General features: G+C 56.5%; 1 protein-coding gene across 9 annotated transcripts; it reads right to left on the bottom strand.

Annotated features, from left to right (window-relative positions):
• Window positions 1-2,554: 2,554 nt before the first annotated feature.
• On the bottom strand, window positions 2,555-12,559 carry SLC29A1 (solute carrier family 29 member 1 (Augustine blood group)). 9 transcript variants are annotated; one of them, XM_047858655.1, is made up of 14 exons: window positions 12,450-12,559; window positions 10,193-10,302; window positions 8,929-9,011; window positions 6,871-6,952; window positions 6,550-6,752; window positions 6,298-6,437; window positions 5,859-5,993; window positions 5,667-5,764; window positions 5,438-5,516; window positions 4,898-4,995; window positions 4,548-4,656; window positions 4,215-4,300; window positions 3,641-3,840; window positions 2,555-3,281 (listed from the first exon to the last, which is right to left on the bottom strand). In XM_047858655.1, exons 3-14 carry the CDS (start codon window positions 8,955-8,957, stop codon window positions 3,170-3,172), a joined length of 1,371 nt encoding a protein of 456 aa, XP_047714611.1. In that variant the 5' UTR covers window positions 8,958-9,011; window positions 10,193-10,302; window positions 12,450-12,559; the 3' UTR covers window positions 2,555-3,169. The 9 variants fall into 9 exon arrangements, with proteins under 9 accessions (XP_047714611.1, XP_047714610.1, XP_047714617.1 ...); XM_047858654.1 differs by having other exon boundaries at window positions 8,929-9,008; XM_047858661.1 differs by having other exon boundaries at window positions 8,929-9,008; window positions 12,474-12,492.
• Between the last annotated feature and the right edge of the window lie 1,447 nt (window positions 12,560-14,006).

The raw sequence follows: 14,006 nt of genomic DNA, 5'->3' as shown, positions 1-14,006 counted from the left end.
GGCTTGACTTCTATTTTTTAAGGATCGCCGCCGATTTTACTGGGGCTCTTCGCTTTTCCAAAGTTGAGAGCCCCAATTCATCACAGGTTAAACAAAAGGGGAATTCCGATTTTGCAGTGGCAGCTACCCCAGGGTGACCAGCAGCTAAATACAGGCTGATACTTGAGGCAGAAAGGGCAGATGGAAGGAAGATGGTAATGAGCAAGTCCTGGGAGAGCCAGGGACACCTGGCTGATTCTCACGGTCAGCCCTTCCCCATCTCACAGGAAGCAAGTGCTAGAGGGAAAGTGGTGAAGTCTCATAGCAGAGGCCTGCGTCTCGAGGCGGTGGTGCCTTCAGAGCGCCTACTGCGGTCAGGAGCCATCACTGCAGAGGGCTAGGCGAGGGAGACCTGGGAGTTGTATTTTCTAACCCTCACCTCTGCAGTCTTCAGGTGAGGTCAGGAGAACGGAAACAAGTGAGACTGCAAATTCCTGGCGTTTGCATTAGAAAACATTTTTTGAAAAAAATACTCTAGTGATTTGCTTCAACATCAATCTGAGTACAGAAGGAAGGAAAAGTGAGATGATCTGAGCGGTTTTTTCCTCCTTCAAATCATGGACGGGGTTGAGAGAAAACCACTTCACGCCCATCTCTATCCCATGAGCACAGGCAATGAAGTGAGTGCCACCACACAGCTGAAGACAGGCGTGTGAAGACTGTGTGGCAAGGGACAAGCAGATGCAGTGAAGGAAACAGCTTTTTTTTTTTTTTTTTTTTTTTTAGGAAACAGCTTTTGAGGACCTCTGGGAGCCAAGGAAAGCACTTGTAGCTTGAAGAGTGAAAACATAAATAGAATGTGACCCTAACTTGAAAAACATGAATTCGATCGCTTCTCAGCCTTTTGGCTAAGATCAAGTGAAAAACACGAATTCTGTCTGGCAGCTGGAGTAAGTAAGGTAAGAGCATGACAGAAGTCAAGTCACAAAAGTTCCCAAAGCTCTGAGGTACAGAAGGGGAAGGAACTGCATGAACTGGCTGTCACTGCTGGCGGCGGTGGAGGACCAGGAAATGCTCAGCATGTTCCAGGGAGAGAGACTAACGTAACATTAAGTCTGGTTTGGGATCATTCTGTGGCCATGCATGGGATGGTCTGAAGGACACCTGGGCTGGAGTCCGGAGAGAGCAGGCAGAAGGTAGTGAAGAGACCCAGGGAAAAAACGCAGGGTTCTTGAGGGGCTGTTGGTGCCAGGGAAGGAGTGCACTAGGCCTCTCAGTCTGGGGTACAATGGGGCGGTCAAGAAGGACTGAGAGATGGGGTGCCTTGGTGGCTCACTCGGTTGAGTATCCAATTCTTGATTTTGGCTCAGGTCATGATCCCGGGTCATGGGATCGAGTCCCACATCAGGCTCTATGCTGAGCGTGAAGCCTGCTTGGGATTCTTTTTCTCCCTCTTGAATTAAAAAAAAAAAAAAAAAAGAACTGAGGGAGAAAAGAGGAAGAGTGCAGATTTATTTCAGCCTCTTTGCCAAAGGGCATTGCAAAGATGGGAGAATACTCAGGGAACCCCTGCTTTTGAATCGGATAGGAAAGGAATACTGGTTTGGCATGTACCCCTGGAATACATGGACTCTAGCTCTCCATGTAATGATGTACTTAACTATCCTATTAGAACTTCAAAGCTCATCAAATAGTCTTAAAAATGTGCTAAGAGCCCTTAATGAGGCCTGAAGCCTTCAATTAAATTAAACTGAGAAACAGAAGCCCTGACAGAGGTGCCAATTTGTAACTATCTGCTGGTCAGGGATTAGTGAACAGTCTGGGCTATAGCCAGGGTCGGTAGGTGTGTGTGTGTGTGTGTGTGTGTGTGTGTGTGTCCACAGTAGCCAGAGCTCTGGCCCCACTTCCAGTCCAGAAGAGCAATTTTTAAGAAGGGGGACCCAGTGGTATGGCTCCCTCCACGGAGTGAGTCCCATACCATCCCACCCCTAGGTGAGTTTAAGAAAAGGGGAGGGCCCAGTTTTAATGCAAGGACACATAGGCCCCTTGTTCCCCAGAAGACTTAGCTTTGATGTCAGGGCAGAGTGCCAGGTAGAGGAGAACACTTGGGCTGCAGCCTCTTCTTGCCTGGAGGTGTGGGAGGGCAGCCAGGGGAGGGGATGTTAGTCAAGGGAGGAGTGCTGACCAGTTTTGCAGGTTCATTCCTGAGGCTGGGTAGTGAGGACAGGTGGAAAAGATGGCAGTGAAGACCAAAAAAAAAAAGGTGAAGCACTGGCTCTGTCCCCAGTCCTATGAAAGAAGGAACTGAGCAGCAAAGATAAATGGCCTTTCTCAGTCTCAGCCGGCAGCCTGGACATCCCAGCTCCAGACTTGTCCCTTCTCCGTGGCCCCACCAGGGGGCACTGCAGCCTCTCTGAGGCTAAGAGGACCAACTGCTTCCCCCCACCTTTGGACCCACGCCCAGCCCAGCGCTGGCAAGGCTCAGCTGGGTCATGCTCATCCCCCAGATTCAGGCTGCCATCCTGCTGCCCTCTCTAGGGCATGAAGCTGTGGCTGGAGGACACAGGGAGCCATGGAGAAAAAAAAAAAGTTTTATTTTATCAGAGAGCCTCTGAAGGCACCTGGTTTCTGTTGAATATAAAAAAAGGCATAAAATGGCAACTGTACAAGGTGCATGATGGGTAACAACAAGGCAGGGGGAGGAGGGGAGGGACACGGAGATGTGAGGGGAGGAGGCACATAGGGAGAAGGGGGATGGAAATGTCAGACTGGACTTTAGAACAGACAGTCCTGCCCCCTAGCCACCCCTGGTATAGGCAGATGAACACACACACACACACACACACACACACACACACACACACTCTCTGAGCCCAGGAGTCTCTGCTTCCCCTGCTCAAGCAAGGATCAGTCAGAACCAAGGTGTTAGGGGGGGCAGCCCTTGAACAGATGCAGAGACTGTAGAGACTGTATCCCTTCCCTTGATTCTGACCCTCAGGCTCACAATGTCCCCACTGTCCATCCACAGAGGTTCCCTCCTCAGGGCCTGGACACCCGGGCCCAGAATAGGCCGTGAGAAAGAAGAAGCTGGCTAGCTAGAAGAGAAAACCTCCAAACTCCTGCCCGTCCCTGAAGGAGAAGAAAGGGGGCAGGAGCAGGTGGCCACTGCAGTCCTTCTATCCATCCATGGTCACACAATTGACCGGAACAGGAAGGAGAAGACAGCCCCCAGTGCCAAGCCCAGAGACAGAAAGAAGGCCATGATGGCTCCAGCTGTCTCTGCCTCAGCCGGCTTCACTTTCCTAAAGGCGGGAGGGCAAGGCTTCCTTAGAATGGCCCCTACCCCAGCCCCACCCAGAGCCTCTGGGGTGGGGAGACTTGCCTGAGCACAGAATTCTGCTGCCAAGCATCTTACTTTCCCGCCCCCAATCTGGCTTTTCCCTCTTGGGGGAATGTGTACTGGGGTCTGTCTCCCACCTATCCACATCTCCACCTAGGTACCCCGGGTGTCCCACCGCCCACCACCCACCACTACCCCTTCACCTACGTGCCTTACATGCCCCTCCAGGATCAGGGAGTCTCTGTTGCCCTCTCTCCCTTCACTGACCATCCACTGCTGCAGCTCTAGACCCTGCCTGATGCCACCAAGTTCCCCACTCACTTGGGCCCGAAGCACATGCAGAGACTGGCGAGGTAGCCATTGGAGAAGGCGAAGGCAGCCATGAAGATGATGAACCAGGCGTCGTGCTCGAAGACCACAGCCAGGTACCGGCGGGGCTGGACATTGCACAGCAGCAGCAGGGGCACAAACAATATCCGGGCCAGCACCAGGCTTGGCAGCCAGTGGCTGTCCTTCCCAGGCTGCAGAGGAGCAGGTGGTACCTCAGCGGGGGCTGGCCCACAGCCTCCACTGGGGGCCCCTTAGGATCTGGATTGAATCTGGTTACCCTTAGGGCATAGTGATTGGGAGGGAGCATGGTTGAGCCTTCTGGAGTGCTGGCAATGTTCTATATTTGACCTGGGTGGTGATTATTCAGAGATGCATGCATGTTTACGTGTGTGTGTATTCATTAAGCTGTATGCTTAAGACCTGTACAACTTACTATACATAATGTCTTGGTTTAAAAAAAAAAAAGCATGCTCCCCTTACCACCACACTATCTTGGTTCCCTTTCTGCATCTCAGGCTGGACTCTTCCCTCTCACAGGGGCTGGGTGCCACCTTCTACCCCTTACCCATGTAAATATAGCTGTGAGGCTCCGGCCCAGCCAGTCGAAGACATTGAAAGTCAAGAAACAAGACACAGGAATGAAGTAGGCTCCTGGAAGAGGAAAAGTAGATTCAGGGATGGTTATTAGGTCCAGAGAGACAGATTTAGCCTCACTGGGGCTCAGTTTCCCCAGCTGCCCAGCTGTAAAACAGAGAAGATGCTTCCAGCCCAGGGAAGGGCAAATGGGCCAAGAAGAGTCTAGATGGGGAGACAACAGCCTAGGATCCCCCACTCCCTCACCCCCAATCCTGCTCTAGCTCCTGTCTGTCCCCATCCTGGGAACCCATGGTGTCCTCACCCCAGGCACTGTTGCCCGCAATGCTGGATTGGACCTCAGCAGTCACAGCGGGAAACATCCCAATGGTGACCGTGAAGATGAAGCAGACGGAGAGAGCCGGGACTAAGATCTAGAGGAAAGGGACCCAGGCCCGTGTCTTCATGGTGTTGTGCATTCAAAGAACCCAGAATCCCCACCCCCTGACATACACACACACACACACACACACACACACACACACACAGGAGAATCCAGGAGAGTGGCCAGTATCGGGTGGGAAAGGGAGCGGATGGACAGTGTGCAGGTCGGGAGGGGCAAAAGGAGAGAATGAGGGTAAAGGGCAGAGGGCAGAACACCCATGCCCCACATACGTTTCTGAGGATGGCTCGGATAGAGTGGCCTTGGTTGGTGGCCTCAGAGTTGGGGGCTGGAACTCTGGACTCCTCTTTGTTTGCTTTTAGGTCCTCTCCTAGGGGGTGACAGGTTGTGAAAGCATCAAATTGTAGGTAGGACAGGACAACAGGAGATGACACAAAAGGGGGTGGACACTCCTTACCAGTGCACAGCCACACCCTAACACCTAGCCCAGATCTCCTGTAAATCCCACAGCATGGGTCCAGCGGTCCTGACCTCTCCCAGGAGACTCAGGTCACGTTACAAGAAACTGAAATCGCTTCCCATTGCTCTCAGACATTCAAGGTCATCCGGAATCCCACCCCCCCACCCCCCCCCCGCCTTTATTTTTTCCAGTTTTTGTTTCCCGTAGTTTTCCTCATCCCAGCCCTGGTGACATCTGGCCTCTGGCTTGTCACTGCCAGCAAATACAGTATACTCATTCTTGCCCTCTGTGCCCATGCTGCTCCCTCCAGGGCAGGCCACCCTCCACCCCAGCTTCTGTGGGCTATTCTGACCTTTACTAATGAGATCCAACTTGGTCTCCTGCTCTCCAGGCCCTTCAAGCTTGAGCTGCTGGTAGTAGCGGTAGAATTCCTACCAAGAGAGGGAGACAGTGGAGGTGGATTCAGTGGTGGAAGCTCCAGAATTCCTGCCTCGCCCAGGTTTGGGTCTCAGAACACCATTGGTCCGAAGCCCTGGACCCCCCACCCCAGACCCCAAATCTGCCTTTCTCCATTCGCTTACCAGTCGGGGCAGGCCTAGGTAACAGATGATGGCCAAAACGATAACCCCACAGGCCGTGATAAAATAGCCAAAGGCACTTTCTGACAGCTCCGAGCCACCTGGGTGGAGGGTGTGCAGAAATCAAAGACCAGCCCCACCCCTGTCCCTTTCCCCCAGCAACTAGGCCAACGGGCAGATAGTAGGAAGACTTACTGGCGATGGCGCAGATCATGGCCACCGAGGCGAAGAAGCCTGCCAGGCCCTGGCCACTCATGATGGGGGCAGTGTAGCTGGTGGGCAGGAGGCCAGCCAGACCAAACAGGCTGCCCTGCAGGATGGCACCGAATGCTGGGGGCACAAGGTGGGCATCAGCAGGGGAGGGGAGAGCAAGGTGGGACTTGCTTCCGCTGGAGGTGGCTGGGGCCCCATAGGAACACAGGTCCCAGTGAGTCTTAACACCAAATGACCCTCTCTGCCCCTACTCCCAGCCCTGGTCCATGTCAGCTCTGGCCTCTTGAATCATTGACTACCCACGGTATCCATTTCCTCCAGCGGGAGGAATGGGCTCCTTCCTGGCTGACTGTGCTTCTGAAAGAAGGGTGGGGGGATCCAGGAAGATCTCTGCCCTAGGCCTGCTCCCAGCCCTGCTTACAGTTAATGAGCATGATCTTGATCATGGTGATGACGAAGAAGGACACGGCATCCAGATGCACCTTTACCAGGACAGCAGTGATCAAGAACACCAACAGGATGGCTATCAGGCTGCCCAGGATCCGAACAGACTGGGGGATCCTAGGCCGAGGCAGCAGAGGGACAAGAGGTGAGGCCGCGGGCTCAGCACAGGGAGAACAAGAGGCAGCAGGGGGTGGAGGGGGCTGGTCAGGCCAGGGGCCTGGACACTCACCTCTGATGCAGGAAAGAGTTAAGGCAGGTGAAAAACAGCAAGGGCAACATGGCACATAAGGTCATGACATTGTTGAAGAGGGCACTGAGATAATTCCGCTCTGGGGAGGGTACTGTGGGGGTGGCTGAGGGCTGGAAGTCCTTGCTGTTTTCAGCAGTGACCAAGGACATATTCTGGGTCTCGTCCAGGCGGTTTGTGAAATACTGTGTGGGTTGCAGAGAGAAGCGGTGAGACTTCTCTCCCGGGGCCCCCAAGAACAGATCCATGCCCTACATGCCCAGTGGACATGTCCCCCTGGAGCCCAGTCCCCCCCAGTCTCACCCTAGTGGCTGTCATGAAAAAATTCCACGGGAGCAGCGTCCCCAGACCCAGCATGAAGAAGATAAGCCAGACGGCTTTGTACCTGAGGACAGGAGAGGAAAGAGGGGCCTAGTGACCCACTACTCCACCCTCCTTCGCAGATCAAACTTAAGAGCTCCTCCCTCCCCAACGTTCGGTCTCTCCAACTGCCCCAGGGCACAGGCTTCTGTGCCCATGTGCACAAGTCCACCTATGGGTTTATGTAGAAGGGGAAGTGTCCAAGGGTAGGGAAAAGGGCACAGATATGTCCACAGGGAGAGTAGGGTCAGGGACACAGGACTGAAAGGCATGGCCAACAGGACCTTGGTTCTCAGCCCCGAAGACTCGGGGGACCCTGCAGGCTTGGGAAACAGTGTGACCCACACATCCGGAGGTGGTTTTGGAACTCTTGCTGAAGGCTGGGGGTAGGCGGGTGAGGGAGAAAGCAAACAGCAAGTGTCTCCCACCCCCACTGGGCAGGCTGGAAGTGATTATGCTGTCTGGGTAGGGACTGTGTGGTTCCCCAAAGAGGATTCTGAGGTCAAGAAACTCCCAGACCATTCTGGACCTAGTGGGACAGGAGGGCGGGGTGACTTGGGGTAGCTGGGAAGCGAGGGAGCTGTTTTTTCCCTGGCCCAGACAAAACCAGCTTTGTAGGTCACACCACATAGGGTAGGCCAGGAGGTATCAGGCCACTGGACGTCATCTGGGCCCCAAATAGTAAATAAGTGCCGCCCTAGCTTCGGCCAGGGCATTGCCCCAAGCCCTACACTTCAGGGCCTGTCTGGGATGGCCAGCCTTCCCCAGGGAGCCCCGAACCCTCCTACTGTGGTTTCCAGATGTGCCTGTCATATCTTCCCCACAGCTAACGCCCGCTTTCTTCACAGAGATGGCAGAGACAAAGTCCAAGGCAGGGAAGAAACAGGTCCAGTTAGAGTACAGGGCCCGGCCTCACACAGGAAAGGCCTGGGTGAGTGCCCCAAGTGGCGAGGTCTGAGCCACTGCAAATGCAGCCTCCCTCCGCCCCCACTCCCTTTTATCCTCCGGACCTTGAAGAACACAGCTAAAAGGCTCGACTCAGAGGTCCCGAATGAAGGGAGAAGCTCCCAGACGTGGTTGTGCAGAATACATGGTCAGAGCGGGGCTAGAGGAGGGTGCCAATACATGGAGATGGGAGAGGGGTTCACAGAACTGCTACCAATGGTGAGACTCTGATAGGACAGGCAGCCTGGAAATGGAGGAGACAGGGACGGAACCAACCTGGGGCCTGTACTTACTATGTCTCCTTAAATTCCCTCCCATTCAAATAAACCCTACCTCAACTTTACAGGTGGGAACAGTCCCAGAGAGATTAAGCTAAGTACCTGAGGTCCCACAGCCAGAAGTGGCCTACTTCTGTGGCCTCTGGCACACGAGGGAGACCGGATTGGCAGCGGAGAGGGGATGAGGTTGGGGGGCCTGGGCTGAAGGAGTTTTGGACCACAGGCATGGCTTCATCGACTCTCTTGGGTCCTAGACTCCTTGGAGGGCTTAAACCGGGCTATAGCCTCTCCCCCCACGCAAATACGTATGCATGATCACCATTGTGGGTCTAACTGAAAGGAGCGTATAGGCTCCAGAGGCGGGGAAATGAGAGGAAGGTCAGTTCAAGGACCAGGGTGGGCCAGGGTCATCTGAGGCAGGGCCAGGCCTGAGGGAGAGGGCAGTTCTGCCAGATGTGCTCCGGAACTAGGGGTGCCGCCAATGATTTCCCCAGAGTGATGGGAGGAGGAGCTGGAAGCTGCTGGCTGGCTGGAGAGCAACAGTGGAAACACTGAGAGGCCAGGGAGGGGCTGCCGCCCACCCATCCTGGCCCTCCCCACAGGCCCCCCCCCGGCTAAGACATGCATGGTCCCCACCCCTCGCGCAGGCCTGACTCATAGCTACTTTGCTGGAAGACCAGGCAACAGTGGAAACCCCAAATTCCAAAGGACACCACACCCAGCCCCCTGGAGACCCATTTCCACTCCCCTGGATCCCCTGGCCCAGGTCCCCCAGTACCTGTCCTGAGGCTCGTGACCGGTTGTCATGGTGACGGCGTTCTCAGTTTTGTCTGGCCGATAGCTCCCTCCTCCTGGCGTCTGCTGGGGGCAGAAGCAGTGTGAGGCCACGTCTTGGCCCTGCTTCCCCATAGGCCTCTTTAGACTCTTGTGGGGTAGGCGGCAGGCAGGCAGGGTTCACAGAGCAGACAAGCCGGAGAGTCCACAAGGACCCCCTCCTGGCCCTGCCCCTGAGGACTGCTCAATCTGACCCCTCTGACCAGCCCTGTCGGGCCCCCTGCCTGCTCAGGCTCTACCTGGCTCCCGGCCTGGCCACCGCTATTTTTATCCAGCAGCTGAAGCAGTTTGTAAGCTGGGAAACGGGAGAGTGGCGGGCAGGAGAGGAGGAGGAGGAAATATGAGGGAGAGGGAGGGAAAGACTGGCAAAGAAGGCAAGGAAGAGGATGAGAGCAGTCAGGGACAAGGACAACAGACAACAAACGATAATGGAAGGAGCGACAGGAGGAGGGAAGCAGGAGTCAAAGCAAAGAGGGCGAGGGGAGGGAAGGGGAGGAGGGAGGGCACAAAACAAACAGATACGCAGCAGCAGCAGCAGCAGCAAGAGCCACAGGGAAGAGGACAGAAGCCAGGCCAGAGATGCCTCCCCGGCACCAGGCCCCTCTCTGCAGGTCTGACCTTCACACCCTCTGGGGGAGCCCCTGCGCTCACAGCAGGAGTGGGCTCTGGAGGGCCTGCGCCCTGCTGGAGGCACCCCAGACTCCAGCCTCTCTGCTGGCAGCCCTTGAACCTTCCTTTCCAGTCACTGCCCAGGGGCTTCCTAGTTCCTGGCCAGTTTTCTAGGAAAATACTTCACCATGCATGTGGGGACACAGCCCTTCCCACAACCACCCTGGCCCCTCCCCGATGCCCAGTCCTGTCCCCAGGGTTACCCCATCCCCCCTCGGTTCCTCTTTGACTCACTCCCAGGTCCCTATCCTCTTCCCCTTTCAGAGAGCAAACTTGAAAGGAAGACTGGGGGAGCAGGGACACAGGCCCGACTGACCACATTGTCCCAAAGCTCCTAGCCCACCCCCTCACAATCCCCCTCCCGCTTCCCGCTCGTGCAGGGCAGGCGCCCTGGCACCAGATCAGACAGCTTTCCCTTTGGATGGCAAGGAAAGCCAGGCAGGCGTGTGCTGGCACGTCCCCCACGTGCAGGCCCAGCTCTGGAGCCAGGTCTGCTGTTTGGGGTGAGGACCCGGGCCTGGGCTAGGGCGAGCACTCACCGGATGCCCAGACTTGCCAGCAGAAGGGTCAGAGCAGAGGGGGCCTGGGCAGTCCCTGGGAAGTGGTCCTAGCTCAGGCTCTGGTGGCAGGCCTTGTCCATGGGCGCCCCCTGGGTAAGGGTCCAGAATGAAGAAAGTGGCACAGGGCATATGGGGAGAGAACCCCCCAGGCCTTGCCATGGGAGTTCTGGTACCCTGGGCCCCATTCTGAGAAGCCTCTCACACACACACAAAACCAGGAGATAAAAACTGCTCCTGTAGCTAGCTTGGGAGATAAGAAACCCAGCAGTCTAAGTAGGGGAGCTGGGGGTGGGGGGGCGGGGGGGAGAAATCCCAGGTACAGCCAGTTCCCAGCCTGAGACAGACAGATACCGACAAATAGTTACTTCCAGGGACCCCGAAATCTTCAACCAGCTTTTCTATCCCTCCTGTTACTGCTCTCAACCCCTCCGTGGGTGAACTCCAGACTCTCCCAAGGCCTTCCTTAGCGCCCCAGCGCACCCCTGTGTTGTAGAACAGGGACAGGAGGAGCAGACCCACACACCTCCAAGATGGGAGGCAGAGGTCTTCTTTTATTCATTTTCTCAACAAATATTTACTGAGGACCTCTGCATGCTCTCCAGGCACTGTTCTGGGCACTGGGGACAGAGCGGTGAACAACACTGTTCATGTTTCCAAGAGGGATGGGGGCAAGAGGGCTCCACCCTGGAGGGTGGGGAGAGAAGGCTCAGGACTCAGATTTTCTATTAGGTAGCAAGGAGGGAAACCCCCAGCTTCACACCTCAGCACACCCCATGCTCCACCCCCCCACCCCCCCAGGTAAGATTCCTGGCAGTAAAGAACTGGGAGGTGGGGTGGAGAGAATAGAGTATCCCTTTCTTAGTAAAATCTGCCTTAGGCTCAGAGAAGTATTCATTTCTGTCCTCTCCCCCCCCAGCTGTGCTCCCATCCTGCCCACAGTCGGCTGGCCAGCCCAGGTGTTTTGTTCTTGCCTGCCTTTGCCCAGCAGCAACCAGGGATTTGACACCAGCTCAGCATCTGGTGTCCCTCCAGCCACGCCCTGGCCTGCCGGGATGGAGGTCTGAAAGCAGTCACGGAACTGAGCACGTCCCCTCCTTCTATACCTATCTCTGCCCCCCTCCAGACCCCCAGTGCCTCTCACGCACCCCAGCTTCCAGACACATCTTTGCAGTAGCATCATATTCTCTACTCCCATGGAGTTGCATATGGGGCCAGCCACTACCTGCCCTCACAACCACCCCTAAGCTAGCACTAATCTCTCTCCATTGAACAGATGGGGGAGGCTGAGGTTCAGAGCGGTTGAGTCACTTGCCTAAGGTCACAGAGCTAGTGAGCAGGTGAGCTGGAATTCAAAGTCAATGTGCAGCTCATCCTAGCCTCCTTCTGGGGCCGGGAGGTAGGTATAAAGGCTGCTTCTCAGCTAGCCCTTTAAATTGGGACATGCGGGGAGGGGGGGTGGGTAGGTGCGGGCGGCATCTCCAGCCTGACAGGAGCCTCAGGTGTAAGGCAACCCCCCTCCAAATACACACACATCCTGGCACCGAGAGCTCAACAGGCAGAAGGACAAGTGGGAGGTTACCGCGAGGAGTGGGCAAAGGGGCCGCCCCAAGAAGGCTGAAGGGCAGGGCTGGGACCAGCCCTCACTCACCCAGGCTGCTCTCCCCACCGCGGACCGAAACCCGCGGTATGTGTCCCTGTCCTTTCTAAGATAAGGAAGGGTCCTCTCAGGGAGTAAATAAGGACGTGCCCAGGAAGGGGAGGCCAGGAACATGAATTCGGCCAATAAAAGGCAGAGGTTAAAGAGACAGCTCCTTCACCTCCAAGGCACGCGCCCTGCCCTCATCCCCATTCCCACCCCCACCCCTCCCAACACAGTTACCGGCGCGGCTCCTCTCCTGTACCAACTAGACTGATCGAGATTACCCATCTACTCGCCCGCCCCTTGCGGAGGTCAGTTCGGCGACAGCCGGTTTCAGGCCCAGGAACCAGGCCGCCCACGCTCCGCTCGGGTCGCGATCTCCTCAGAGTCCCCACGCGCCCTGGCCCTTGCGCGCCACGTGCAGCGCGGCTCCGCACGCTCCACGCCGGGGAAGCGGGGCCCCCACCCGGCGTCCCCTCCGCGCGCCGCGCAGCTGCCAGGCCCAGCCTCCCGGCCCCCGTGGCGGCGGGAAGAGACACCTCCCGCCCCGGCGGTGCCCGGCTCCCCCCTATCCCGGGCCCCCGGCCCGAGAAGCACCTGCTAGCTAGGAAGGAGTCCTACCGCGCCGAGATCCGCGCGCCCTCTCAGTAGCTTCCCGCGCCCGCGGCAGCACATTGAAACCCGCCCTCCGCTGGGCCCGCCCCGGCCCACGTCCGCAGCCGCAGCCCGCCCCCCCCTCCGCCCTCGCCGCCGCGGCCCCGCCCCAGCTCCCCCACCCCAGCAGCTCGGGACGTGAGCCTCGCCCCCCACCCCCTTTCTTTCCCAGCTGCGCCCAGCCGGGGCTGCATGGCCCATACCTCGAGCTATTTCTGAAGATGGGACCTGTGGGCCCTGCTACACCAAACCCTGCCCCGTTATGAAGCACCCGGGGCCGGAGAATACAGCCCCACGCTGGGTACCCCTAGTCTCCTCCGCGCTGCCGCTCCAGAAACTCCTACAGAACCCGCGTCCGGACGCTGCTTGCAGCAAACCTTCGGCTCAGACCCGTCCGGACGCCTTCACGTCCACACTCCATCCCAGATGTTCCGGTATAACTCCCCGAACCCCTCCCACGCCACTTTCTCCTACACTGCACTTTTTTCCTTTTCTGCGTGGGCCTCTTCCCTTCTCAGTGCCACTTTCTTCCTTTCCTTTGCTCCCCCAACCCCCATGCCGGAGGGATCCCTCTGCATAATCAGTATAGTCAGTGACCTGAGTGGTGGGTTTTCCCACCTCTAACACACAGACCCGAACACCCACACACAAACACTATACCACTGTGTGGTGATAAGGAGGGGGATGTGTGTCTCTGTGGGGGTTGCCGGGGAAAGGGTAGTGGCATAGGTCTGTAGGCCCTTCGAGGTTCACTTTTGCTAAATCCAGAACTTTGGAAACGCTGAGGAACAGTTGGAGATGGTAAGAGAAAAAGCCCAGAATAGCCTTACATCCTGCGTGAATCCTATGGCCCCGATACTGAGAGGCGGAGGAAGGGGGTGGGCATGCTGGGTGGTCAGTCCTTCTTGTACCTCCAAGGGAGGCGGAATGATTCTCTCCCATTTTGCTGGTCAGTAAATTTGGGGGAAGGAGAATACGGCCCCTATAGCTGCCCTCAGTGCTGGAGGACAATCTGAAGGCTCGAGAGGTGTGAAGACAGAAAATCCAGTCCAGCATACCCCACCCTCCTCAACTACCCAAGAGACTCATCCCCTGAAGAAGCTTTGGACACTAATTAACAATTAGCGTACTACCATCATAAGAATAAGGTAGAGTCACCTTCTTGCCAGGGAACAGACTGGGCCCTGAGAGGAGGGGTAGCTTTTCTACTTAGGATCAGTGACCTGTCCCCAAGCTACTCCAGAAGGAATGTTCTCAGCCTCCTGGCTCTGTGCCTCACAGAGACATAACACGCCATCATCCCCCAGCCTTAACCAAACAGAGGGCAGGAAGATGGGTAGGGTGGTATTTTTTTAGGCACTGCCCCACGGCTTGAGGGCAGCTTCATGTCTGGGTCTACCCACCCCCATTCCCATCCTGTGTTTGTCCCGTCTCTCGCTCTTCCTCTCCCAGCCCTCCTCTCCCCTCTTCCTTAGCCCCTGTCTCTCTCCCACCTTCATT

Source organism: Prionailurus viverrinus, chromosome B2 (assembly GCF_022837055.1).
Source record: "Prionailurus viverrinus isolate Anna chromosome B2, UM_Priviv_1.0, whole genome shotgun sequence".
In the NCBI taxonomy this organism is placed as follows: domain Eukaryota; kingdom Metazoa; phylum Chordata; class Mammalia; order Carnivora; family Felidae; genus Prionailurus; species Prionailurus viverrinus.
Note: the sequence above shows the minus strand (reverse complement) of the source record. Positions and strands in the feature narration are given on the sequence as shown.